Source organism: Nicotiana sylvestris, chromosome 3 (genome assembly GCF_000393655.2).
Source record: "Nicotiana sylvestris chromosome 3, ASM39365v2, whole genome shotgun sequence".
NCBI lineage: Eukaryota > Viridiplantae > Streptophyta > Magnoliopsida > Solanales > Solanaceae > Nicotiana > Nicotiana sylvestris.
In genome coordinates, this window is record NC_091059.1 from 83,351,856 (window position 1) to 83,379,120 (window position 27,265).

General features: G+C 39.0%; 1 protein-coding gene across 1 annotated transcript; it reads right to left on the reverse strand.

The window, feature by feature from the left end:
* Positions 1-2,798: 2,798 nt before the first annotated feature.
* On the reverse strand, positions 2,799-27,044 carry LOC104215271 (SCY1-like protein 2 B). The gene is made up of 14 exons (XM_070170858.1): positions 26,376-27,044; positions 22,853-22,957; positions 21,309-21,416; positions 14,952-15,134; positions 13,727-13,853; positions 13,016-13,077; positions 12,806-12,892; positions 10,216-10,302; positions 8,948-9,061; positions 6,957-7,085; positions 5,334-5,396; positions 4,801-4,962; positions 4,589-4,707; positions 2,799-4,119 (listed from the first exon to the last, which is right to left on the reverse strand). The coding sequence occupies exons 1-14, from the start codon at positions 26,862-26,864 to the stop codon at positions 3,165-3,167; spliced, it is 2,790 nt and encodes a 929-aa protein (XP_070026959.1). The 5' UTR covers positions 26,865-27,044; the 3' UTR covers positions 2,799-3,164.
* Positions 27,045-27,265: the final 221 nt, after the last annotated feature.

Genomic DNA, 27,265 nt, shown 5'->3' on the forward strand with positions numbered 1-27,265 from the left:
CTTAGACTCGAGGGTCTATCTCCAAACCTCCAATCTCTCGTCAACACCGACCCTCGTCTCATCAATTAGAACTATGTCATCAGCAAATAACATACACCATGGCACACCCCCTTGAATATGGTATGTCAATGCATCCATCACCAAGGCAAATAAGAACGGGCTAAGCGCAGAGCCTTGGTGTAATCCCATAACAATCGGGAAATGCTCTGAATTGCCTCCCAAAGTCCTAACCTTAGTCTTAGATCCATGATACATGTCCTTGATTGCTCTTATGTAGGCTACCGGCACGCCCTTTGCCTCAAGACATCTCCAGAGCACCTCCTTAGGGACCTTGTCATACGCTTTCTCCAAGTCAATAAACACCATGTGCAGATCCTTTTTTCTATCCCTGTACTGCTCCACCAACCTCCTAATAAGGTAGATAGCTTCCGTAGTGGAGCGACATGAACCCAAACTGATTGTCGGATATAGACGTCGTCTTCCTCACCCTCACCTCCACCACTCTCTCCCAGACTTTCATGGTATGGCTAAGTAACTTGATATCCCTATAATTGTTACAACACTGGATATCACCTTTGTTCTTGTACAACGGTACCACTGTACTTGACCTCCACTCCTCTGGCATCCTCTTCGTCCTAAAAATTACATTGAACAACCCAGTCAACCACTCCAATCCTGCTCTACCCACACACTTCCAAAACTCAACCGGGATTTCATCTGGCCCGGTCGCTCTACCCCTACTCATCTTGCGCAAAGCCCCCACGACCTCCTCCACCTTAATGCTCCTGCAATACCTAAAATCTCTGAGACTCTCCGAATGCCCCAAGTCCCCTAGCGCTATATCCCGGTCCCCCTCCTCGTTCAGAAGACCATAGAAGTACGTCTGTCATCTCTGCTTAATCTGGGACTCTCCCATCAATACTCTACCATCCTTGTCTTTGATGCACCTTACTTGGTCCACATTCCGGGTCTTCCTCTCCCTCGCTTTAGCCAGCCGAAACAACTTCCTGTCCCTGCCTTTCTCCCCCAATTCCTCGTATAGGCGGCCAAACGCTGCATTCTTAGCCTCCGTGAGCGCCAGCTTTGCCTCCTTCCTTGTTACCTTGTACCTCTCTCTATTCGCTCTCCTTTCCTCCTCGCTTGTGCTCCCTGCCAACTTCGCGTATCCTACCTTCTTCACCTCCACATATTAATGAAACCCCTCAGCAAAGTTGTTGTTTTTTTCAAATTCAAAAAGTTCTTCTTACTTAGAATGGGTCGTCGATTCAACATTAGATAAAGAGGGTAAAATTTCTATTTTTACAATTTATAATAAGCGGTTCAATTTATTTTATCAATATGAGTATCCTATTTAAAATATTTATCTTAAAATCATCTCTACAAACATAGTAGCAGAAAGAGTGTCATTATCTTATGCAGATAATGACAAAACAAACAAAAACGTGCTGGACTTGGTTTGGAAAGACAAAACTGTCTATTCGTAAAATTTATATCAGCATGAACAGCTGTCAAAGCAAGCTCAAAATGAATATGCTGACCCTTTTGGAGTGTAGGATCTGAAATATATTAACATATTAATGAAACCCCTCAGCAAAGTTTTTTTTTTTTTTTTCCAAATTCAAAAAGCTCTTCTAACTTAGAATGGGTCGTCGATTCAACATTAGATAAAAAGGGTAAAATCTCCATTTTTACAATTTATAATAAACGGTTCAATTTATTTTATCAATATGAGTATTCTATATCGATAAAATATTTATCTTAAAACCATCTCTATAAACATAGTAGCAGAAAGAGTATCATTATGGGTCTAGACTTTAAACAGTTTACTTAAACAAGTTAATAAACTAGTGATGAAAAACAAACTAGCTAGTCCTCTTCTACATTGTATATATTCTTGTATTCTGTTTTATTTCTTGAACCAAGTCTTTTACCCCTTGTTGCCCACGAGACTTTGTTTTAAGTGGAGAGTTGAGATCTTAAGATTCCGCGCGTTCTAATTTCAACTTTGAAACACCATTTATGTTGTATTTACTCTCTTTCTCCACGGATAAGCTTGTCATACTTCAAAATTAATTCATTAATAGTTTATGGATCTGATCATCCTATCGGTAATCGTACAGTCATTGCTTTACTTATAGAAAGAAAAAAAAATGAAGAAAAGAAAAAGAATGAATACTTCTCCTGCTCTACGAGCGAAAAAGCTGTTTCTCATAACCAAAAATATTCTTTCAAAACCATGCTGTTATTTCCTGTCAGGGGAAGTGTGAGTGGAGGTGGTTTAGGAAAGTAATAGAAAACAAACCCAAGCAACATTGAACAGTTAGCCACTCAGCAAATCTTGGTAGCAAGATTTTCTTCAATTTGTTTTAACTGATCATAGAGCAAATCAGACTCATCTTCAAAGGCATCAGGCAGAAGTGACAATACCGGCAAGATAGCAGTTAAATGCTGTCATGAAAATGCACCGCCTACAATATTTTGCATTCCGGCTGAAAATGGTCCCATGCATAAGCGGTTTTCCTCGTACATATCTGATCCATGCATATAACTGCAGAGTTTCGTCCTCTATCTCATCTACTGAATGATAGGCTTACTCGCTATATCGATCAAATATCACAAAAACACGAGTTACTACGCCTCCGACATCATACTCCCAATTCTGGAAAAAGTTGTCCGGACAATGATGCAAAGGCCTTTTAACAGAGTAAATTTTAAACGCTAGCTAAACTGATGAGAAGAATACATCAAGTAAGGCTCATATAAGAGGAAAGTCGATTTCACAAAACCAACAGCTCAAATTCTAGAAAAAGACTGAACTCCGCCATCTCTTTCATTATTTCGTATACCCATCGTTGAGAGCCAATTGCTTTTACAAATACAATTAACACGAGGCAACCCTTGTTCAACAAATTATATGAATATTTTTTAAGAATAAAAATGCCCAAACAAGGAAAACAAAAACTCAGCCAAGCTATTCTACAAAAAGAGTCACTCTACAACAATCTTCGTCCACCCAGGCAAATACTGCCATGCAGCATAATATGAACAGGTTTCTCCATGGCGTTGCTGGCAAAAATCTTTAATCACGTGGGATGAACAGCTCCCCAGATTGATCTGAATCAGATCGTCCGAACTCGTTTCACAAAGGGACTACATGCTAGCATCTAGAGCAAATCCATTAGAGGGGGCTGCTCTGGCTGAGACTTTGCATTACTAGACCCTGATGTTGAGGACCTCAGTTGCCCTTGATTTCCCCTTCCTCTTCCCCTTCCTCTACCAACAGCAGTTGATGGAGGTGGAGCAAGCCTTGGTGCAGTCTGCTCACCCTTGTTCGAGGAAAAAATTGATCCAATATCGTTGGCTCGACCACTAGAAGCATTCATAGCTGATGGCCCTTGACTTTGTTTCATAAATCCAAGAGAATTCTGTGGGTTAAAACCCCCACTAGTGAGACTATCAGTGTGCGATGCAGTTCCTTGATTCTGTTTCAAGGGCCGAGAAGAAATTGGGGTGCTGAAAGCCCAAGAATCAAGGCCATTCGTTTGGGAGTTTAAACCATTCAGAAGAGTTGCACTATTGGCAGACACGGGTCTGTTTGCGAATGGGGCCACTGATCCATTGTTCAAAGAGTGAGAAGCAACCGAGGAGCCACTTGGCCGGGGAGGCCAGTTAGCAAAAGGATCAATATCATCGAGAGTTGAAACCAATGCCCCCTTATTTTCTGGTTGTTTCTCAGAATTCCCAAGGATGGTAGTACCAAGTGATGAAGATTTCGGAGGCCATTCCACATCAACTGCAGGACATGAAGATGAAAGTTGCTGGTTAGATAGAGCAGATGTCATGGACGATTGTGAATGTCCAGCATTAACTTGGATCGACTGATCTGCAGTAGTAGACTGAGCAGGCAATATTGTAGAAGACTGGATGGTGGTTGAAGGTCCCCTTGCAGGAACCCAGTCTTCGTCCCATGATGGGCTGCGTTTTGTAATAGGCTGAGAATTCGCACTTGTTTTATTCACTTGTCTGGGCATCTGACTGTCAACTGTTGGAGATGATTTTATATTTACTGCTAGATTTCCAGAGTCACTCACTGTCACTCCTCGTTTCTCTTCTATTTTCCTGTATCCCAAGAAATTGAAAATAAATAAATAAATAAATAGAGATGATACAAAATTTAAAAATTGATGCACTAGAAAGTTCTCTCAAATGGAAGTCTATAAGCATACATTACAGCATACCATTTCTTAAACATGTAGAACTGCTTTTTCTTTTGTTTTCTCCTTTACTTTTATATTTCTTTTTTTTTTTTTGTGTATATATGTGTGTGTGTAGAGGGGGGGAGTCGTAGTGTTGCCGTGTGCCCATGTCAAAAGTTCTCAATTAAGCAAAAGCAAGACTGAAGCCCAAAAGTTTTGCAGTTGGTATCCTACTAATCATGAAACAACTGAAGAGAACAAGAACACACAGGCTACCAGTAGTTTCTTCAATGTTTTTAGCATCTGCAAGTTCCAGAATCCCTCTTTCAAGTGTGTACATGGACATGGGGGGAGGGGGGTGAGTATTAGCGGCTGATCGTAAATTGTAATACCTGAGAATATCCTTCACAAAAGCCATATATTTTGCAAACTGCTGAACATTTAATTGTTGAGCAATGAGAAGCGGCATGAGAAGTGGAAGGACATGCTCTGCCACAAATTCTATCCCATTCTGAGGGAAAAAAAAATTAGGTAAAAGCAAAGCAATAAGTTAGATACTATTGGTGTAAGCACCAGCAATCAAGTTGGCCAAGATAGCATATACCTTCTTCAAGATAGAGTTGGCTACCCCAAGGGTACACATAAGAGTTGGTGCAGAACGATCAACTGCAGTACAACGTTGGATCGTCTGTAAGATCTCTAGAACAGCAGGCTTGTCTAGCGTGTGAACCATATCCCCCAAACATAACAATGCATTGACCCTCACCTGCAAAGAGAAAAAGAATTATCGCGTGTCTATTAATGTTCAACTTGGTCAACCAACCAAAAAGAAGGGCCTAGCTTATCAACAATCAGTTACACTGGAAAACGAACTTATGTATCAAGAAAGAATGATTAGATATGTTCATAAGGTTAAAAACAAATGTGACCGAAAAAATTTAGGGACATTGACGTGCCAAAGCAATTTTCATCCTACTAAAACAAGCAGTCTTTTGCTCTGAAAGGATGAAATTTAAGATGAAAATATCAATTGCCCAATATTCAGGAGTTTGTGATGTTTCAATTCACAGTCACAACTCACAAGACTTTTGAGTAACTCATGCAATAACATTCCTGCACAGAATAATGACTACGTACCGCAGCAACAGTTGTTTTCAGTGCCAAACCATGAACACGAGGCATGATTGCCTGTTTTACTAACTGCAATAAAAAATAAAAAATAAGCATTTTCAAATTCAAATATAAATCAATTCCTAGTCTAATAGCAGTGATACTAGTTCTCCAGAACTTGAGATCATATTCGTTCACATCCAAGCATTAATCTCTCCCCTAACACATATGCAGGTTACATCAATATTTGACAAAGAGAAATAAACCTCATCTGCAGGTTATTCAATGTTTGACAAAGAGAAATATACCTCATTGTGTAACAGGAAACTAGTGTTAAGTGGTCAACTAAAATTAAGCTTACCATACACACATACGAATCAACTGTGAACAATCTTCAAAGGTCGAAGTGACGTTCATTAACTCCACAAATAGAAGACCATGATTTACCCAATAAAGTGTCAATATTTATCTTAAATCTTGATTGGTTAACAAGATAATTCATTCCAAGGAGTTACAATCAGATAAAACCATTTTTATAAAGCTTTTTGTGCAGAATATTGACTTTTAGTGTAATTCTAAACATTTTGTACATAATCAAACCGTGTAATTAACAAAAGGAAAATAGAGCATACTGTGAACTCAAACAGCAACATTATTTTTCAAATTACATAGAACGGTTGAGATGTGAAATCCACTAGCCACAGTTACTCATTTTTTTGTTTTCTTGTTAATCCACTAGCCACATTTATAAAGGTCAGTCACTTTTAATATTACTTTCTACATAAATGGTTAGAGGCCACGAAAAGGCTACACCATTGCAACACTAATCTAAATGATGGTTTAGAACTCAAAATAGATAATACAACCAAATTCTGAACACCTCAGAAGCTAGAGAAGGAATGGTTGCAATTAGTATACTTCCAAACTACAACTTAGATTCCGAAGCTGATAATTCAATAAAAGTTTTTTCTACAACCTTCTTAAAAGGGAGAAGAAATGGCACATACTATCTTCTATAGAGTGCCTCCCACGAGATCACCTAGCAAATGTTCTGGTTTTGATATAACCTCTCCATTTTAGGATTTGTCCTCATACCTTTCTTTTCTATTAACAAAATCACTTATCAAATGAGTATAAACCTAAAGAGAATTCGCAAAGAAAAATCTGGTTCAATTTGAATGAATTGTATCTGCATTTCATATTCTACCACATCATCAATACAAAGAACGTGTAGGTTACAGGCTAGCTACAATGCCATAGCCCAAGATCCAATCTCATTATTTCTTCCCAGTCCTTAAAAATGACATCTTTCTGCCATTGATCTTGACAGAAAGTATTCTCTGCAAGTAGCTCTCAAATTTCCACCCCTATATCAGAAACTGAGTAAACATGTCTCCAAACACACTGCATCCCTCTCACCTATTTTCACTTCATCTTGGCACTCACATTCTTTATCAAGTTAGAGCTGCCTGAAGATCTTCATCAGTGATGAAACTTCATTAAGGAACTTTCATTAGGAGGATCAGATTATACAACATTTTCTCCTTTCCTTTTCTTGGTAAAACCGGTGAACTTGATATAAACGGCCATTAGTTTCAATTGAGCCAACAACTGATGTGACAATTAGAAATAATAAAGGACACCAATTACCTGAACGTCAAGTTGCTTAGCCAGTGGTACAGTCTTTTTCAGGACTTCCTCTTGCAAACGTGGATCAGTATCATCATAAGCTCGCACAAGCATGGGCAGGACATGTGAGATTAAGTGGTCCTGACTAGCCTACAGATGAAAAGATGCTATAAGAGATAAAGCAATGATAATAAACAAGCACCAAGTATATGTCAACTTGCAAGGATTATCAGAAGGTGGAGAAATTTCCTACAGTATTTCTGGGTCTACCATTGGGGGCAAGACAAAATGGTACATTGATGTGGCAAGAATGAGTAAGCGGTATTTATCTCTTTCAGGGGTGTTGACTTTGGTGAACCATGTGTTTGGATGGTATACCAACATATCTCATGTCTTTGCTTCTAATCCCTACAAATATTGTGAAGCAACTTAACAAAAGATCTGACTTTTATGGGAAGGTGGGAGTGTTAACAGGAGATACCATTTAGCAAAATGCTCGACAGTCATTCAAGATAAAAAGGTTGGAGGCATGGGATGGGAGTCAGAAATCTGAAATTGCACAACAAGAGTTTGCTATATAAATGGCATTGGAGGTGCAACGATGGAATAAAAGGATTGAGGAAGAAGGTAGCAACTGTTAAATATGGGTTGGAATCTTCATGGTGTACTAAGCTGGTGAAGCCATGAAGGAACCTGATGGAGTAGATTTGTGGAGGCAAATAACAACTTGTAGGGATGAATTTAATGCTCATACAAGTCTGAAAATTGGATATGGAAGAATGGTCAGACTTTGGTGGATAAATGGTTGGAAAAATACTCATTTAAGGGATATAAATTTTAGATTTGTATAATTTGGCCACTGATAGAACATGTACTGTAGCAAGCTGCTATTCTAAAGGCAGTTGGAATCTTCTTTTTAGAAGAAAATTAAATGATTGGGAAATTGGAAATGTGAGCAGCTTGCTACAAAAATAAAATGCTGTACTTTTAGTTGAAGGCGAAGAAGATCGCTTATTCTGGGAAGGCAGCAGTGACGGAGTATTTTCAGTTAAGTCCTCCTTTAAATTACTTTAAGACAAGATGATTCAGGGAAACGTGACTGGCCATGGAAGCTTATTTGAAAAACAAGAGCTCCTCTGGAAGTTGCTTGTTTTGGGTGGATTGCAGCAAATGATTCTTGCCTCACTCAAGATAATTTGCAAAGGAGAGTAATCTGTAGTAGATGTAGCATGTTCAGACAGGCGGCGGAATCAGTCAATCATCTTTTTATTCATTGCAATGTTGTTTGGCAGATATGGTGCATGTTTCTAAATCTCTGTGACATTCAATCGGATGATGCCAAGAAATTTAGAGCAGCTGTTCAACTGTTGGCTAGGATAGAAGCCTAACAATAGGTGCAGATAACTATGGAGGTCTATTCCGTTGCGTATAATAATTATATGGGCTATCTGGGTAGATAGGAACAATAGGACTTTCGAAGGGCGAAAGATTGTATTTCCCATATCAAATTTAGATGCATTCAGAATTTGTACTGCTGGAGTAATAGATATTTAGCAAGTGAGTTTGCAGATATTTTGGCTCTTCTGGACTCCTTACAGGCTTAGAAGGAGTAGGGGATCAGACATCTTTGTAGTGATCAGTAGTTCTTGGTACTATTTGAATTAATAAAATTTTACCTTTCATCAAAAAGAAGAAAAAAAACACCAGGTAGGTAAGTATTCAACAAACAAACGAGTAAGAATGAGAAACCAGAAAAGTCTTCTGTTGCCTCGCTTCAAACAAGGCCTAAGTTAAGCTTCCGTCCCTGTCAGCAGTGAAAACCTATAGTATTCCGCTTCTTCATAGACAAGCTTGGTTTTCTTTTCCTTTTTCCTTTTTTTTCCCCTTCCTCTTCTTAGGTTTTAGGAAGCATCGTTATTACAAGTTTGAATATATGTATTGCAATAGTTAAAAAGTGGTCAGGTTAAAAACAATTAAAAGAACAACCAAAAGGTCAGCAGCTACTTTCTTACCTTGTTGATAATAAGATCTGCATGCTTAACTAGTAGCAATAATGTTTCACCTGCTGCGCTGCTTAGGACAGGAACAAGAGCTGGCAGGGTTGACATCTCAAAATCACTTTTATCCTGCAGTGCACCACTCAATCAGTCATACCACACAAAATTGATTGATAATACATGTAGGTAATCACATTGCGACAGCTTATAAAGATCAGTCCTGATAACCCAGAAATATAATGATTAATCCTTGTACTGCTGTACAAATCAATTTTAAAGATTCAATAACAGAAAAGTGAACAATAAGAAACAAACAAATTGACATGAATAAGCAATATTACATACATAACATTGAAGCATGTTCTGGAATACACATTGGTACAAGGAAAAGACAGTACAAGCAAAGATCAAACATTAGGAGATTCTATTATAAGATGAGCTATGGAGACATATAAGCAAAGAGCACATACGCTACAATGTTTCACTAAGGATAATTTACAAGTTTTTACATAAAATTATCGTTGAAGATGTCAAGCTGAGATGGACAGTGCAGTGCAATGAGCTGGGAATGAATCAAAGCTGTTATGTAGTGTATTGTACCAGTTAGTTAGTTAGTTGAGAGAGCTAAGTAAGCTGACATGTACAGAAATATCTAGAAGCTGTGATGCTTTGTGAATGACAATCGAGTAGATTAAATTAGGTCGGTTGGCGAGTTGAGATTATTTTGTATATATAACTCAATCAGTCGAGGTATGTTAGCTCATAGCTGTTATAGGGTCACGCGTTTTTTTCATTTCCAGAATTTAGGCAGCAAAAGTTAGTTTCAATTCTCTCAAGATTTCCTCTCAAATTCATCTACTACATTTCGATTATTGAGAGTGCTTCGATTGTGATAAATAATACACATTGTTTCTATCCATGATAAATTGTTCTAGTCGTTGATAACACACATAACATGCTTCTTTCAGAAAAGTTTCTCGTCGTCATATTTTTCTGCTTCACAGCCTAAATAGCATTCTAAGTCACTAAACATGTCCAGTGATGAACTCGTGCGAGGCCATAGTAATGTTTGCTTCGAAATTGAGACTACAACACCACCACCTTATTAAATGACCCTAAATCTCATACAGATTGCAAGAAGATTAAAGAAATGAGGTTATGCTACATATTTAACCTACACTCAAAACATAATAATACTAATTGGCGGAATTTGGATTTGGATTAAAAAACTAATCAAGCTACGAGCTATACATATCAGATAAACATGGTGACGCAGACAATACCTGAGATTCTGCAATAGTCAGAACCATGGGAAGAATCATGGGTTGCATTACCACATTCCGGAGCTCAGCACATAGCGGAGGAAGAACCTACATCATAATACAAATATGATAAGTTCAACCATTTAGAATTGCAAAGCAATTAACAGAGTACTTGAGCAACAGAAGAGCACATAATTGATTTATCAACTTCTGCGGCAATGAGAGATCACATGTTCTGAACCTTAACTTTTGAGACACCCTCTGGACTACACATTAACATGATAAAAAGCATTATCTACCCCGTGAATAATGTTCCTAACATCGAGGAGTTGGCAGACATTCTATGTTGCAACATAGGTACCTTGCCTACCACTTATCTAGGACTATCATTGGGAGCCAAGTTCAAATCTAATGAAGTTTGGAGTGGTGTGCTGGAAAAGTTTGAGAAAAGGCTTGCAGCATGGCAGATGCAATACCTCTCCATGGGTGGCAGATTAACCCTCATTAACAGTGTCCTAGATAGTCTCCCCACCTACCACATGTCACTGTTCCCAATACCAAGCTCAGTTCTAAAGCAGATGGATAAACTTAGGAGAAAATTCTTATGGGAGGGATGCAGCACCACACATAAGTTCCCACTAGTAAAATGGTCTAAAATAATTCAGCCAAGATATCAAGGAGGCTTGGGTTTTAGAGATTTATATTTGCACAGCAAAGCAATGATATTGAAGTGGCTGTGGATATATGGGCAAGAGGGACCTGGACTCTAGAAGAACATCATTGATGCTAAGTATGGGCAACATAATCACTGGTGTACAAAGAAAATAAGCACTCCTTATGGTTGGCCTTTGGAAGAATATCAGCAAGCACTGGGATGAGTTCTTTCAAAATATAACCTTCAAGGTTGGGAAAGGAGATCATGTTAAATTCTGGAAAGACAAGTGGCACGGAGATAATGCACCAATGGATATATATCCCAATTTATACCAGATTGCACTCAGCAAGGAATCCACTGTTGCTCAGAACAAAGAAAATCGCACATGGTGCCCCTGTTCAGAAGGAACCTACAGGACTGGGAGACCTACTATGTTCAACTCTTTAGAAGGCCACATCAGTGATGACCAGCAGCTGCCAGCCAGACAAACACTCAAGAGGGGCAAATACACAGTCCAAGATGCACAAACATTATTGTTTCCAGAATAATATGACAGATAACTGGCCTTGGAAACATATCTGGAGAACTAAGGTGCCTACCAAGGTGAACTGCTTCACCTGGATAGCTATAAAGGGGGTATGTCCCACTCAAGACAACTTAAGCAAGAGGAACATTATACTTCTTAACAGATGTTACATGTGTCAACAAAATTCAGAAAGTGCCAATCATCTTTTCCTCCATTGTTCAGTTGCAAGTGAAATCGGGACTCTCTTTTTCTCTATTTTTGGTCTGGAATGGGTTATGCCTCAGACAAAAAAGCAAGCATATGAAAGCAGGTGTTTTTGGAGAGTTGACAAAGCCATCAAGAGGATCTGGAGAATTGTTCCAGCAGTAAATGTTTTGGTGTATTTGGACAGAAAGAAATCAGAGGTGTTTTTTTTTTTTTTTGAATGGTAACTATTGTATATATTAAAAACATTAGTACATAGGTTGCACTGAAAACCAAATTTACATGAAGAGGATTAGTAGATGTTCTGATTTGAGACCTAGCAAGATCCTAGTATGTCTATGATTGTCAATGTATCTTCTGTGTAAATCTGTTTACACCAAAAACAAAAAAGAAGAATACAATTGAGTTTGATCTTCTGCACTGGATTGCTTCTATCTTCAAAACATCTAGCATTCCTTTCCCTCCAAACTGTCCACCAGATACAAGCCGGGACAGTCCTCCATCTATCTCTACTAGTTGCTTCAGCTCCAGCTTCTTCCCCGCTATAAAGAACATCTTTAAGCCTGTATGGCACTGACCATGAAATACTCCTAAGACTAATAAAGATTTTCCATAGTTGGTCTGTAATCTTGCAATGTAGAAATAAATGGGTGACAATTTCAGCATTTTCCCCACATAGAAAACATCTTGAACACAGAGAAATTCCCCTTTTTATGAGATTATCCTGGGTTAATACCGCCTCCTTTGCTAGTAGCCAAGTGAAGCATGCTACCTTGTATGGAATCTTTGTTTTCAATATATGTTTCCAAGGCCATGGGTCTACCTGTTGATTATTCTGATTCAAAATCTTATATGCATCCTTCACCCGGTAAACCCCTCAGTTGTGCCTCTGCCACCAAAGTGAATCAAACCCTTCCTGTAATCCTTTAAATGCATCCAGCTCTTTAAATCCTTTAAATCCTTCCTGTAATCAGAGGTGTTTTGATGGCATCTCAACTCCAACCTACTCCCTCGAGACTATTCTGGATTTATCTTTCCCCTGTAACTAGTACAGATCACTTTGTGGATTTCATTAGCTCCCTGTTCTTAGCATAGATTTTTGCTATCTACCTTTTTGTACTTTTTGCATCTTGTTGATGCCTATTAATGAATCACTCTTGCTTCATCAAAAAAAAAAGTGATTTATCAAATAAAAAATGACTTATAAACAGGGATGACCTCCAAACCTTATAACGCAGTACACGGGAGTCAAAATCTTTCCACATGTCAGACAATGCCTTTAAAAACTCAGACTTCTGCATGTTATCTCTTTCCTACAAAATGAGAAGTGTTCCTATCAATACCGAGCTTCAAATCATTTTGTAACATTGTACTGTTGCTAAACATTATAGCATATATTCCTGCAAGCATGCTTAAGCTAAAATATGAATCCATACAAGCATGTGATCCAGGAAGCGAAGAGCACGCAACCTAGTGTCGTCGCGGAAAAAAGATGAACCTGTAGAGAAAAGAAATAATTTTTAGATGAAATTTAAGTTCTTGAAGCATAAGCTCATTCAAGTACGTAGATGAATAGCTATATAAACAGAAGGACTGTGAAACTACACTTCTCAACCACATCTGTCTTCTAAGATCAATAACACTTCTAAGACTTCAACCCCCTTTTGGTTCCACTGTATTAATGAACTGTACATTAATTCAAATTGATCATTAAAAGTTTAGAGATAAACAATCTTTATCCAAGAAAAAAAAAGTTTAGATATAAACAACCCCCTTTATGCAATCTATTCACAATATTTCAACATGATAAACGGTATAGATGTGAACTGATGAAGACTAACATGATCATATTCCACTTTGCGACATGCTTCCAGAAAACTACGCAAAGACAACAAGGAACACAACAGAAAAACAAGGAAACTGATACAACAAATAAAAACTATTTTCTGAATTATCAAGGTTTTCCGACTGTGGTTCCTATAATTATCTTTTTCTCTCCTTCTTCTTTTGTCCTGTTTTAATTGATAAGTGGGCCCTGAATCAATATATTTTACAAAGAAAAAATAAAACCAACAAGAAAGATAAAGAGAATGGATTGGTAACAGTGTATACACCTCACGAGAAATAAAAGAAATGATAATACTTACTCGTAAAACCCATGGCAGTTGGTCTCAGAGCCTCAGTTGCAGAAAGCATGTTCTGCAAGTCCGGAACTAGTTCTTGTGGAATAGACGAGAAAGCTTCGCTGGATAAGTAATTCAAATTATTCATGTACTGCAAGAAAGTTGTACAAGGACCACTATTATCAAAAGAAACCTAAAATAAGAGTAACAACAATTCCAAAGTCGTGTTTCATTAAATATTCATCTGAGACAAGAATAGATCTCAAAGAGAATACATTAGATATGCAAAAAGGTATCATATTTAACTTTCGTGACTGTCAAATATCGTCAATTTTGGTACAAAAGATGTTCACTCCATAAAAATGTCTTGGTCGAGTTACAACTGTTGCTAGTTAGGGTTGAAAGGATGATCGCAGAAACTTAAGCTCACAAGTTATTCAACACCGATAACTTCACCATACTTTCTCCCAAGAGAATATACAAATTCATCAGCAGCTTAAAACATACATAAGAACACACCTACTTTGTTCGGCCTAGATCACTAAGTCAATTTATTACAAAATAGCAAGATAAATTCAGACATATACCTTGATGCTACATGTAAAGTTTTAGAATGCGATCAGTGTGACATTTATACTTCAAGTACTTTCCACGGCAAAGCCCAATGTTATAGCACAAATGAATATGACAAAGACTACGAACATAAGATTGAACGAGCTAAACTTCTTCCCTCTCCTCACTACTTGCCAAAACCCAACTTGTCCCTTCTTCCTTATGTTGTAGTAAAGCCTCAATCGCGGTGAACCAGAAAACTAGAATTTGTGGTACAACATATTCATTATGTGGATCATCAAAAGCAGACCCCAATAATCTATGTAAATGATCACAGCTGAGTTAGTCACCTTAGAGCAGAAACATAGTGTGGATTAAATAAAGACCTTCAAAACTTGCACATGCAGAAAGCTCTTTTAAGACAGATATAATGAGTAGGTTCACCCAGAAGGCCCTACTTGTATAGACGATTGGGTGGCTTTTGTAGAGGTCATTTTTTTGTTACTGCTTGTATATGGGGTTTTCTCCAACATCAATAATATTATTTAGCTTATCAGAGAAGAAAGGTATAATGAAATCTACTATGAACAACAACAAAAAAGAATTGTTCTACTATGAACAACCTAGCAATACTATCAGGACGCTGCATGCAGTTTCCAGTCATTACTTTACAGAAAGCAACTACATTTGCAAGTACCATTTTCACATTGTTGTGGCAGTCCAACAAAGGCTTCCGAGCAATCAAGTGGTACGCAAGGCACCCAAAACTGAATATATCAGAGGAGCACCCAACCGAAGATGTCTTACTTCGAACCAGCTCTGGTGCAGTGTAGTTCAGTGATGGCTGAAGTGGTATAATCAAATCTTCAACATCATATTCCTGAAAATTCATCAGATAATAAAGCTAGTTTTAGCAACTATCACCTCCAGACCAAAATATCTAATAGATAAAAAAAACTTGTTTAATACAGGAATTTTACATGTAATGAATAATAGAAGTCATCATCAGCTAGATAAGTTATTTCTTATTCACATTCTCTATCAAAATAAAAATATTCTTTATTCCCATAGAGAGAGAATTAATGTGCTTGAACTTTCTTCCTCACAAGCACGAGCTATCGCTTTCGGATTGGCGAAATTCACTCTTAAGAATTTCTGGAATTTGGCGGATTGAATTGCTGTCCATTGCTATCGAGTTGCTCTCGTTTGGTCACCGGTTTGTTGCTGTTATGTTGCCGGATCTCCTCGCCTATTTCAGAAGCTTGCTTGTTGTTTTTCTTCAGTTAATTTCGGCTGCTAGTTACTTTCGGTGCTACACCAGTGGTAGCGGTGATAGCCCTTGTTGGTCTTTGGGTCGTGGTATTTTCTGTGTTTTCAGGGAAATTCTCAAAGTGGTTGGAGACAAGTTGGGCGCACGAGCACTAGCAAAGGAGAGCAACCTGGACGAGCGTCAGCAAAGGGCGGTGGGAAGCAGTGCGTGAGCTTGCAAGTATATCGAGGGCTGCAAATCAACACAGGTTTAGTTCTCGGGAATTGGTACCTCCCGTTCTACTGTTTTCCTTTTGGTGTTAGCTAAATTGATGTTACTTTAGTTCACAATAGTTAAATCATTCAATAGGTGTACAGGTAGTCACTTGTTTCCTTCTAGTTTGATTCGTTGTCCGTGGTGCACTAGCGAGTCTTTTGTAGATCTATCGTAGGTGTAGTGGCGGCAGTCTGGGATGATAGATTAAAGGCATGTCCTCAGGTGGGGCAGAGTGTGGGGCAAAGAGTGGGCTCGGGGTCAGGGGGTGGGTCGAGAGGCAGGGGAGGTAGAGGGGGCAAGGGAGCCTATAGGTTGAGAATCGGGTCATGGAACATAGGTTCGCTAACGAGTAAGTCTATAGAGTTGGCGAAGATCCTTCAGAAGAGGAAGATTAATATAGCGTGTGTCCAGGAGACTAGGTGGGTCGGATCGAGGGCGAGAAACGCGGATGGGTATAAGTTGTGGTACTCTGGAGTCGTGAGGGGTAAGAAATGGAGTGGGTATCCTAGTAGATAGCCATCTTAGGGAGTCGGTGGTAGAGGTCAGGCGTGTGAATGATAGACTAATGACTATTAAATTGGTGGTGGGTGAGTGTACTTTAAACGTCGTTAGCGCGTACGCACCGCAAGTAGGTTGTGATGAGGAGATTAAAAGGCGTTTTTGGGAAGGGTTGGATGACATTGTTCGTAGTATTCCGCCTTCCGAGAGGTTATTCATAGGAGGGGATTTCAATGGTCATATTGGGTCGTCTGCAGGTGGTTATACTGAGGTGCATGGCGGCTTTGGTTTCGGGGAACGGAACGGAGGGGCATCTCACTGCTGGATTTTGCCAAGGCATTCGATCTAGTGATTGCAAACTCGAGTTTTCCGAAGCGAGAGGAGCATTTGGTTACTTACCAAAGTTCGGTGGCGAAGACTCAAATTGACTATCTCCTTCTTAGGAGATGCGACAGAAGGTTGTGCGAGGATTGCAAAGTTATCCCAGGTGAGACCCTTGCAACGCAACATAGGCTCTTGGTGATGGACGTTAGTATTATGATAAGAAGGAAACAGAGGTCAGTACGAGGCCGCCCGAGGATTAGGTGGGGCGCCTTGACTAAGGTTAAAGCCCAGGAGTTGGAAGGAAGGTTGTCGGCAATGGGAGCTTGGAGAAGTAGTGGGGACGCAAACACTATGTGGTCGACGACGGCGGACTATATAAGGAAGGCGGCGAGAGAGGTGTTGGGGGTATCTTCAGGTCGCACCTGTGGCCACAAAGGAGACTGGTGGTGGAATGCAGTTGTACAAGGTAAAGTGGAAGCGAAGAAGGTGGCTTACCTGCGGTTAGTGGGGAGCACTGGAGAGGAGGAGAAGAGAGCGAACATTGCGAGATATAAGGTAGCTAGGAAGGAGGCAAAGATGGCAGTGACGGAGGCAAAGACGACAGCTTTTGCTCGTTTGTATGAGGAACTAGGGAACAAAGGCGGGGAGAAGAAGTTACTCCGACTCGCTAAGGTGAGAGAGAGGACGGCTCGGGATTTGGACCAAGTGAGGTGCATAAAAGATGAGGACGGCAAAGTTTTGTTGGGGGATGACCAGATAAAGAGGAGATGGCAGACCTACTTTCATAAACTTCTAAATGAGGAAGGGGATCAGGATATTGTACTAGGTGAATTGAGGAACGCCGACAGCCCCCATGAACTAAGTGATTGTCGGGACATTGAGGTCGATGAGGTCATGGAGGCAATGCGTAAGATGAGAAGGGGCAGAGCTACCGGACCAGATGAAATTCCGGTTGAGCTTTGGAGGTGTGTGGGTAGAGCAGGCTTGGAATGGCTTACTAAGTTGCTTAATGTTATATCCAAGACTAATAGGATGCCCGAAGAGTGGAGGTGGAGTACAATGGTCCCGTTGTATAAGAACAAAGGCGATATCCAGATCTGTAACAACTATAGGGGTATTAAATTACTAAGTCATACCATGAAAGTCTGGGAGAGAGTGGTAGAAATGAGAGTGCGAAGGACGGTGTCTATTTCAGACAACCAGTTCGGGTTCATGCCGGGGCGATCTACCACAGAAGCTATCCACCTTATTAGGAGGATGGTGGAACAATACAGGGATAAGAAGAAGGATCTCCACATGGTGTTTATCGATCTAGAGAAAGCGTACGACAGGGTTCCTAGGGAGGTCTTATGGAGATGCTTAGAGGCTAAAGGGGTCCCGGTTGCCTACATTAGGGCGATTAAGGACATGTATGATGGAGCTAAGACTCGGGTTAGGACAGCAGGAGGCGATTCAGATTATTTTCCGGTTATTACGGGGTTGCACCAAGGGTCTGCGTTCAGCCCTTTCCTATTTGCCCTGGTGATGGATGCTATAACGCATCATATTCAGGGGGAGGTGCCATGGTGCATGCTATTTGCTGATGACATAGTCCTAATCGACGAGACACGACGCGGCGTCAGCGAGAGGTTAGAGGTTTGGAGACATACCCTTGAGTCCAAAGGTTTCAGGTTGAGCAGGACGAAGACGGAATACCTTGAGTGCAAATTTGGGGCAGAGCCGACGGAAGCGGGAGTGGAAGTGAGGCTTGATTCTCAAGTCATCCCTAAGAGGGGTAGTTTCAAGTACCTGGGGTCGTTTATTCAGGGGTCCGGGGAGATCGACGAGGATGTCACACACCGTATAGGGGTGGGGTGGATGAAATGGAGGTTAGCGACGGGAGTCCTGTGTGACAAGAAAGTGCCACTGTTACTGAAAGGTAAATTTTATAGGGCAGTGGTTAGGCCTGCTATGTTGTATGGGACCGAGTGTTGGCCGGTGAAGATCTCACACATCCAGAGGATGAAAGTTGCAGAGATGAGGATGTTGAGGTGGATGTGCGGGCATACAAGGAAGGATAAGATTAGAAATGAAGATATTCGAGAGAAGGTGGGTGTGGCCCCCATGGAGGACAAGATGCGGGAAGCAAGACTCAGATGGTTCGGGCACATTCAGAGGAGGAACACTGATGCACCGGTGAGAAGGTGTGAACGACTGGCGGTGGTGGGTACGAGGAGAGGTAGAGGGAGACCTAAGAAGTATTGGGGAGAGGTGATCAGGCAGGATATGGCGCGACTTAGGGTTACTGAGGACATGGCCCTAAACAGGGAATTGTGGAGATCGAGCATTAAGGTTGTAGGTTAGGGGAAATTGTGATGTCTTTTTTACAGCGCACTAGAGTGAGACTAGCCAGTTAGGAATTAGTCTTAGGATGCTATTGATCAACTACTGATGATGGGCTTTATCTTCTGTGTATTAATACCTTACATCTTTCTCGTATTTCCTATATCTCTTATATTGCTGTTACTTTGTTTTTTATGGTATTTATGTTATGTTATGGATTTTATGGTACTTTATGTTGTTTTATTATGAGTCTATTGATAGTACTAATATAGTGTCTCTTGTTGCCTCTTTGAGCCGAGGGTCTCCTGGAAACAGCCTCTCTGCCCCTCGGGGTAGAGGTAAGGTTTGCGTACATATTACCCTCCCCAGACCCCACTTGTGGGATTACACTGGGTTGTTGTTGTTGTTGTATTCCCATGATAGAAGACTAAAGAGGGGAAAGGTGTGACGGTAATTCTGGCATACCAAGAGCATGTAAAAAAGTAGCTTTCTTTACATGGTGTGTGATGCCAGACACTATTAACACCATAATTTCAGAAAGAAGAGAAGGTTGGTGGAGAGTTAGTGTTGCTTGTGTAGAGAGGTGGCGGAAAGTTACTGATCATATCTTATTACACTCCGGACTCGCAACACATTCTCTTTGGGGGTAAGGACAGACTCACAACACAGTTGTAATTGATAATATATTCTGAAGATTATCTCGAGGCCTTTTTTTATAAGGTAAGATCAGTTTATCTCGGCGCTTTTAGACCCATCCAAATAATTGGTATTCGATTGAAAGAAAAGAAGTAAAGATTTGCATTATCTACCTGGAGTTATACCGAGGACAGCGACAAAGACAATCACCAGTTGGAGTATAAAAAGGATAGGCAACGTGAACAAGGCAGCATGGAACACTCTACCATGTATTCTTTGGACTATTCGGAACATGAGAAAATTATGTCATGAACATTATTTTTGATAAGGTATGTCATGGACATAATGTTTTAAAAAATATTTTATATTTTATAATACTTTTTGGTGTAAATAAAGAATACCAGTGCGTAGGGGATAGGGATATTTTGATAGATTATGGTGGTTGAGCCACTCAATTATTTCGTAAACAGGTTTGACAAGATTGTGGTGTGATATCAATGAAATGTCTAGACTTATCAGTAAAGTTCAATAGGAAAAAACAACATCAACTGTAAGTGATAACAAGTGAAAGGAGAAAAAGACACAAAAAGAGAGATATTCAATTGCACAACTTCAAATTATGTGGAAATATCAGTTCATATTATATTTTGGATTAACTCCATTCATGTATTTGCAGTCTAAAAAATGTTTGACCCACTTAGGCAAAAAAACAAATAACAGGATGCCACGTCAAAGGCATATTCCCCGTTGGCTCATATACAATTAACAAACATACAAAAGAGAAGCCATCTTGTAATGACTTGTAACATTTAACTTAACTGTCCATTTCAGTATTTTCATAGTACATAAATAATAAGAAGTAAATTTTTTTCTGGTCCACTACATTTGACTAAGATACAATTTCGTTCCCACTATTTCTGATTGAGCCAATTCCGTCCTCAGAGCATGAAATTTATTTAAATGGTCTAAGAGTTTTCAGTGGCCAAATCAGACACTTTTTTTTGGGGGGGGGGTGGGGGGGGATTTGCAACATAAATTTTATTACTATAAAGCAGCACATTGACCGTGCTAATATACAAAAGTTTTATGCAAGGCTAAGCCAGTAAAGTACTAACAAACTCTATTATGTCCTCTATTCATATACCTTTTTGCACTGTAATAAAATAAAACATGGACCTTCTGTTACAGTAGACTGTCAGCACATATTATTTTAAAAAAGATCCACATAGAAGCCTTAAATTACTGCACGTCAGAGCATATCTGTTTTATTTATCGCTAGGTAAAAAAGAAAATTCCATGTCAACTTGATCAGTGTGCAATATAATAGTGGCATTAAGCTTATCAGTCATATCCTCTAACTTAAGGCCACTATTTACTATGACAAAAGACCTGATAACAATGTACATAGAAAGGAGCACATCAGCACATGACAAATATAAAATGACTTGGAAGAAAATGAACTACGTGCTAAGCCCCATGTTGTTCGCATTTAACTTCGAAAATCCCTGGCAAAAATTTTATGAACACCAAGAGCATCATAGTCAAATTCATAGATGATTCCATAAGCAACCTCTTAGGAGCGGTCAACAGTATAGACAGTATCATTTCCATGTTCACAGCTGCATCAATGGTATGCTTTGCAACACACAGGAATTTGAACAAGTGAACTAAGAAAAGCAAGTTCAGATGCACACTAAAATTCAAGGCAAATAAAATATGAGTTCCAAGCTCTTAGAATTATTTACTTACAGCATAATGGAAAGCCTGCATGTTGGACAAATCGGCTGCTTGATCCACTGAAATGGCAAAACCAAAACCACCAAGTTTCCAAGCTCCATTTGAAGTGATGAGAATAGTCTGCAAAAGTAATTAGCATGGAAAATCAATTTTCTATTTCACATCCCGACACAAGGTATATACTCCAAATGGTTTTCCTTAAAAAAAGAACAACTTTGTATAACAACAGAAGGAGTAATAACCTATCATTTTCCAGGTGTACCAAGACATAACTGTGACATCTTCATAAATGATATCAACCTAACAGCTGTGCCAAGTAGCTACCTGATCTTGCTCTTGGAAGATAAAGAAGCATATTAAAGGACAATTCCTATCAAGAACCTTCATATTATCCTACCTATTTTTTTTTCTTTTCTTTGCAATAAGCAGTAACCTTAGGAATTTCTCTCAAGCAAACACAGCCATAATCTATATCTCACATGCATGGGCAAAATTAGCACATTTTGACCAGCATATCCTGGAGGTATCCCACACCTATCAAGCAAAGATAGACTTCCTCAGGAAAAAACTCAAAACTCATTTTCGTTTGACAAACTTGCAGTTGCATATGCAAGAACCCATTCTCCACCAGCAGGCACGATCAAATAAGAGAACTAGACTATGATATTCCTTTAAAAGAATAAAAGAGTAGCACTAACATTTATGGTAAGCCTCCACATAACTCTGCTAGAAATTCCAATATACCTCCATTAGCCTCCAACGCAGTCATCAACACCATAGTTTATTTCGCAAAAATTGCTAAAAACAAACTCTACCATTATAATCCAACTCTTATCGCCAGCAGTCCGACAAGTTACTTCTTGAAACGCAACGCACCGTTTTACTTAAATGCACAACACAGCATCACCTGTTCTTCATTAGCAAGCAGCCCCAACTCCCAGGTAACCCACCTCTACTTCTGCCGGGTAATCACAAGCTACATAACTTACTAATATATTTCTTATCAGTGTTTAACAAACATAATATGGCCTTGACTTTTTCTTTCCTAAACCAATGTGGCACACTTAATCACTAGAAATATACTAACATCTTAAAAATTAGCTGTGAAGATATAGTGAATTGTAGAAGAGGAAGAGGGACAAGGAGAAGAGCATTATAATGAACAATTAACAATTCAAGACAGGGGTAATATGAAATGATCATGAATACAAGCTTTAGGATAAGCTTCTTTCCTCCTCTTCTTAGTGCACCAAACATCAAATAAACACTCTACTTCAAATGAAACCAAGCCCATAAGAACAATTCTCACTTTTTACTCCAGATATGAGGGTGAAGAAAGAAAAAAGATAATGGATATATTTGGCAACGGTCTCACTACCTCATTCGTCTCTATAACCATATTAGATGTACTGTAAACCTATATAAATCAAAACAAGGGCAATCATCGGCTGAGAAATGGAAGGTATCATATAAATTATATGCATGATAACAATGCCTCACCCACACAAAGGTAATAACGTAAATAGTTAAGAAAATGGAAAAACAAAAATAAATACCTCCGGTGATATAGACCGATGAATTAGACGAGCATTGCCGTGGAGGAAATCCAAGGTTTCTGCAATTTGGAGCAGACCATGTTTAACCTCAAGCAATCCCATTTCCTGCAAAGCGAGATCTCATCAGCAGAGTATCAAGTATCACCAAGTGCTAACCTACTGCCAAATCGGGAAAAACACAAGATAATAGTTTGCATCTTTTATTACAAAAATGTATCAGTGTTTCTTAAAAATCTTAATTTGCAAATAAACATTATGTATGTGCGATGAAGCACCGAAAGATGAGACAACAATCGAAGTAAAAGTTGTTTCTCGGCTTGCACTCTCTGTTTTAAGCATCTTATTTTTGTCTTAGATTTAATGCTGTTTTAGTTTTACTATGGGAAATTTCAGCAATAAGGAGTAGCTTCCCTAATGACAACAAGTGCATCTCTGCTTCATGGCTGTATTGAAACTCTATTGTCCTTTCTCCCGTTTATAGATTTAAGATGATTACACTAAAAAAAGGCAATGTCCTGGGTAAATATCACTCAAAAAATGCATGAATTTGGAAAGATGAGATTATTAATACAGTCACCTATCAGAAGCTTAGGCTTCCCAACATGAGGCAATTGCTGCAACAGACCATCTACTCCAAACACCACTTGCTTGTTTTATCTCCCCTTCCAGATACTTTAGAACTATTTGGTTTTATGTATAGCAGAATTATTGAGAGCCTCAAACATGTTTTTTTACGAGGTGAGAGCTTCAAATGTGGTTTAATGTTTTGTATAATACTACTATGTTAGTACAACAACAACAAGAAACCCAGTATAATCCCATAGGTGGGTCTGGGGAGGGTAATGTGTATGCAGACCTTATCCTTACCCGGAGAGATAGAGAGGCTGTTTCCGATAGACTCTCGGCTCAAGAAAAGGTGGCAAGGAAGAAAACGGAAGAAGAAGAAGAGGAAGAAGAAGAAAGAGGAGGAAGAAAGAAAGAAGAGGGAGACAAAAGACAATAAGAAAAATGGGGAGAAAGAGTAGCAATATACCACTATGTTAGTGAGTCCGATAAACAAAATTTCTTCCCCCTCCTCCCAATTTATGTGGCATCATTTGACTAGGCATGGAGTTTAAGGAAAAAACGAAGACTTTTGAAAATTGTGATCTAAAACAAAGTTTTAGATATTTGTGTGGCCATAATGTTAAGGGTAAAATTGGAATTTTAAAGTTAACGTATTTCTAAACATAGAAAGGTGACATTTTTTTTGGACAGACTAAAACAAAAGTCTGACATATAAATTGGGACAAAAAGAGCAATAATTGTTCTTTTCCATGTCCCAGAGGGTTGATAAAAAAATCCTTAAGTATATTCTTGTTCATTTGACATAAGGAAATGAACATTTACTAGCAAAAGGTGACGCCTATATACAAAAGATTGATAAGAAAAAGCTCTACAATCTATAATTCTCTAGAAAACCCATCCTGACGTCCGTACAAGCAGGAGTGACATGTGCACTTCAAAAATATATGGAAAAGGGAAAAAGCAGGGTCAAAATTGAATTTTCTTTTCCTTCTATGAGGTTCACATTACAACGAGATTCCCCATGCTCCATAGCCGGGTCACTCTGTATTTGCAGCTCAACACGAGCTGCTCTACATTCCAGGGCATAGTTGATGCCAAACAGGTGTAACATTAGACTACAGATTTTGTTGCTACGAAGTTAGCATCCCCATGGTGCCCAATGACAATACAATACCTCTTTTACTTAAAAAAGGAATGCCTATAGCATGATTGCAATATAATCTCTTAATTGAGTTGGCTTGTGCAACCAGACATAGACACCTTCTACAATGTAACCCAAATCCTAAAAAATATAACAAAGTCATCATTCTCTAGCCCATCCCTCTCCCGATCGTGTCACACTCTTCAAGAGTACACATCAACTTCGCTCAATCCCAAACTAATCGAGGCCAGTTATATGAATCCTCTACGTTCATTATGCTCAATTCGGGACAAGTCATTCCAATACTAATAATTTCTTAAGGAAAATTAAGTGGTCCCGAAATCACATGCTTATACCTATAGTGAGTTATGTCTCCGACCACACTCTAGATTCCTGAAATCCGTCTCTTTCTCATTTTGCCACCAACAAGAGCTTCCTTGTCCGTGGGAGATAACAACAAGCTGTGGTGAAGATGATTATGAGGAATTTCCACATCGGTGTTAACTCCAACATCTGAATTTATCATATGCTATTGTGATAACCATGCACACAGGATGAAAATGCATATCATGTGTTCATGCCAATACGTGTTCTTTATAGATACTACCATGAAGTACACTGTTTTTTAACCAACTTTTTTTTTAATAAGTAAAATGCTTCCCTTCTATTCACCAAATGTCTCCAAGCAATTTTAACTATGACCAGCTTCTAGTCTAGCTTTAGACAGTGGGATTCTTTCAAAAGAGATGCCGTGCTGCAAAAGCTATTATCCAGCTAGACAGAAATTAGGTGCCTTTAAATCCAATATTAAGATTTTATAAACGTCAGATAAGAAAAATCTTTTGGTCTAATGCAACCCATCCCTAGTAGATTTTTTTTCTAGCAGCTTTCAAAGTAAATCTTACAAGTAACTATTTAAGTGTCTAAACCTTTTGGTCTAATACAAACCATCCCTAGCTTTCGGGGTAAATCTGAAATCTAACTACTTCAGTTAATAAATCTAAACATTTTGTCTAATGTAAACCATCCTGTATAGCATTTGAATCAATCTACATCAAACTTTAAGTTGGTAAATCGCACACATAAACTAAAAAGTGCAAAAATATTTATATAGGAAATGACACAGGGTTACCATCATGTTCAATTGGTCAATTAACTACACATCAATTCCAAACTAGTTGAGAGGTAGTAGTTATCATCACATTACTATAACTCCAAAATCTATACTAATAACCCACTTATTATCTTCACTTTTTCTTTCTTTTACGTTAGACAACCACAATGTAACTCAAAGAACCACCTCAAGATCATCAAAAACACCCAAAAAAAAAATTCAAACTTCCCATGAAAGATTCAATAGCCAAAACAAAATTTTGGACCTCCGACAAGCAAGGTAAACCCTTTCTAGTAAAATGTGTCTGTAATAGCTTTCGCTGTCAATCTTACATCTAACTATTTAAGATAGTAAATCCGAACTTTTGGTCTAATACAAATCCTCCCTAGTAGGCAGTAGCTATCGGAGGCAACCTCACATCTAATTACATAAGTAAATTGCACACATAAATCCAAAGCAAGCTATCTTCTAATTAACTAAAAGTGAACCATCTAGTAATAAATGACACAAAAAATACAAATTAGCATCAATATACTAATTACCCAAGCAGAATGTAACTAACTCAAAAAACAAAATCACACACTTGAACCAGCTCAAAATTATCATAAACGCGTAAAATTTCGAACTTTGCACGAAAAATTCAATGAAATTTGCAGTTAATTACACATTTATCTAAGAGATAGTCAGAATAACACAATTACCATTCCTTTAAGCTCCTTAGGAACTTTCTCAATATTCTCCAAATCCCCCAAAGCATTAGCAGCAGAAGCAAACAAGGGTTCAGTAACCATAGCCATAGCATTCTTACTCTCATCAAGTGCCTGCACTACATGAACAACCCCAGGATGCCTCAACCTCACCAAACGGGCCGCATCAGCCCGAATAACATCAAAAAACGAGTCTTCAGCAGTCTTAGAAAGTCCGGCCCGTTGTCGCGCCTCAGAGAGGACCCGCTTATCGAGAAGCCAAACGCAGACGTTCGGGTACACCGCATGGCCGTCTCGGGCCTTGGCTGAGTACAACTTCCAAGCTAGGCCCGGCCCAGCTGACCCGATCTGATCTAAGAGATCGTAGTCTTGTAAAGCTCTGGGTAAACCGGTGACTTCTTGAACGGTGGTTTGAACGGTTTTTTCGATCACCGCTGAGGCTTTGGCGAAGGCTTGGGTTAGAGTTTTCATGTTGATCGACATTTTTGATATATTTTGAAAATTATACAGTGGAAATTAGTATCGTCAACGGCGGCGACGTGGCGGTGTCGGTGGTGGGGGTGGGTGGAGGAAGAAAAAGGAAATTGAGATTGGAAGTTGAGGAAGATGGGATCCCAACAACAACCTTTTTGTTTTTCTCTCACTCCGATGAACAAGTCCTTTTCTCTGTTTTATTAATTATGTACTTCTTATATAAGTTATAGCAGTCCGAAACTTTTTTAATCATTTTTTTTTGGACAAAAACGCACTACTTTAAAAAAAAGTTACATAAATAAGTAAAATGCAGCATAGTAATGCGTTTTACTTAAAAAATTATTTTTTTTTGTAATTCGCAGTACTATACTGCGTTTTACTAAGATACATTTGTAAAACACAGTATAATA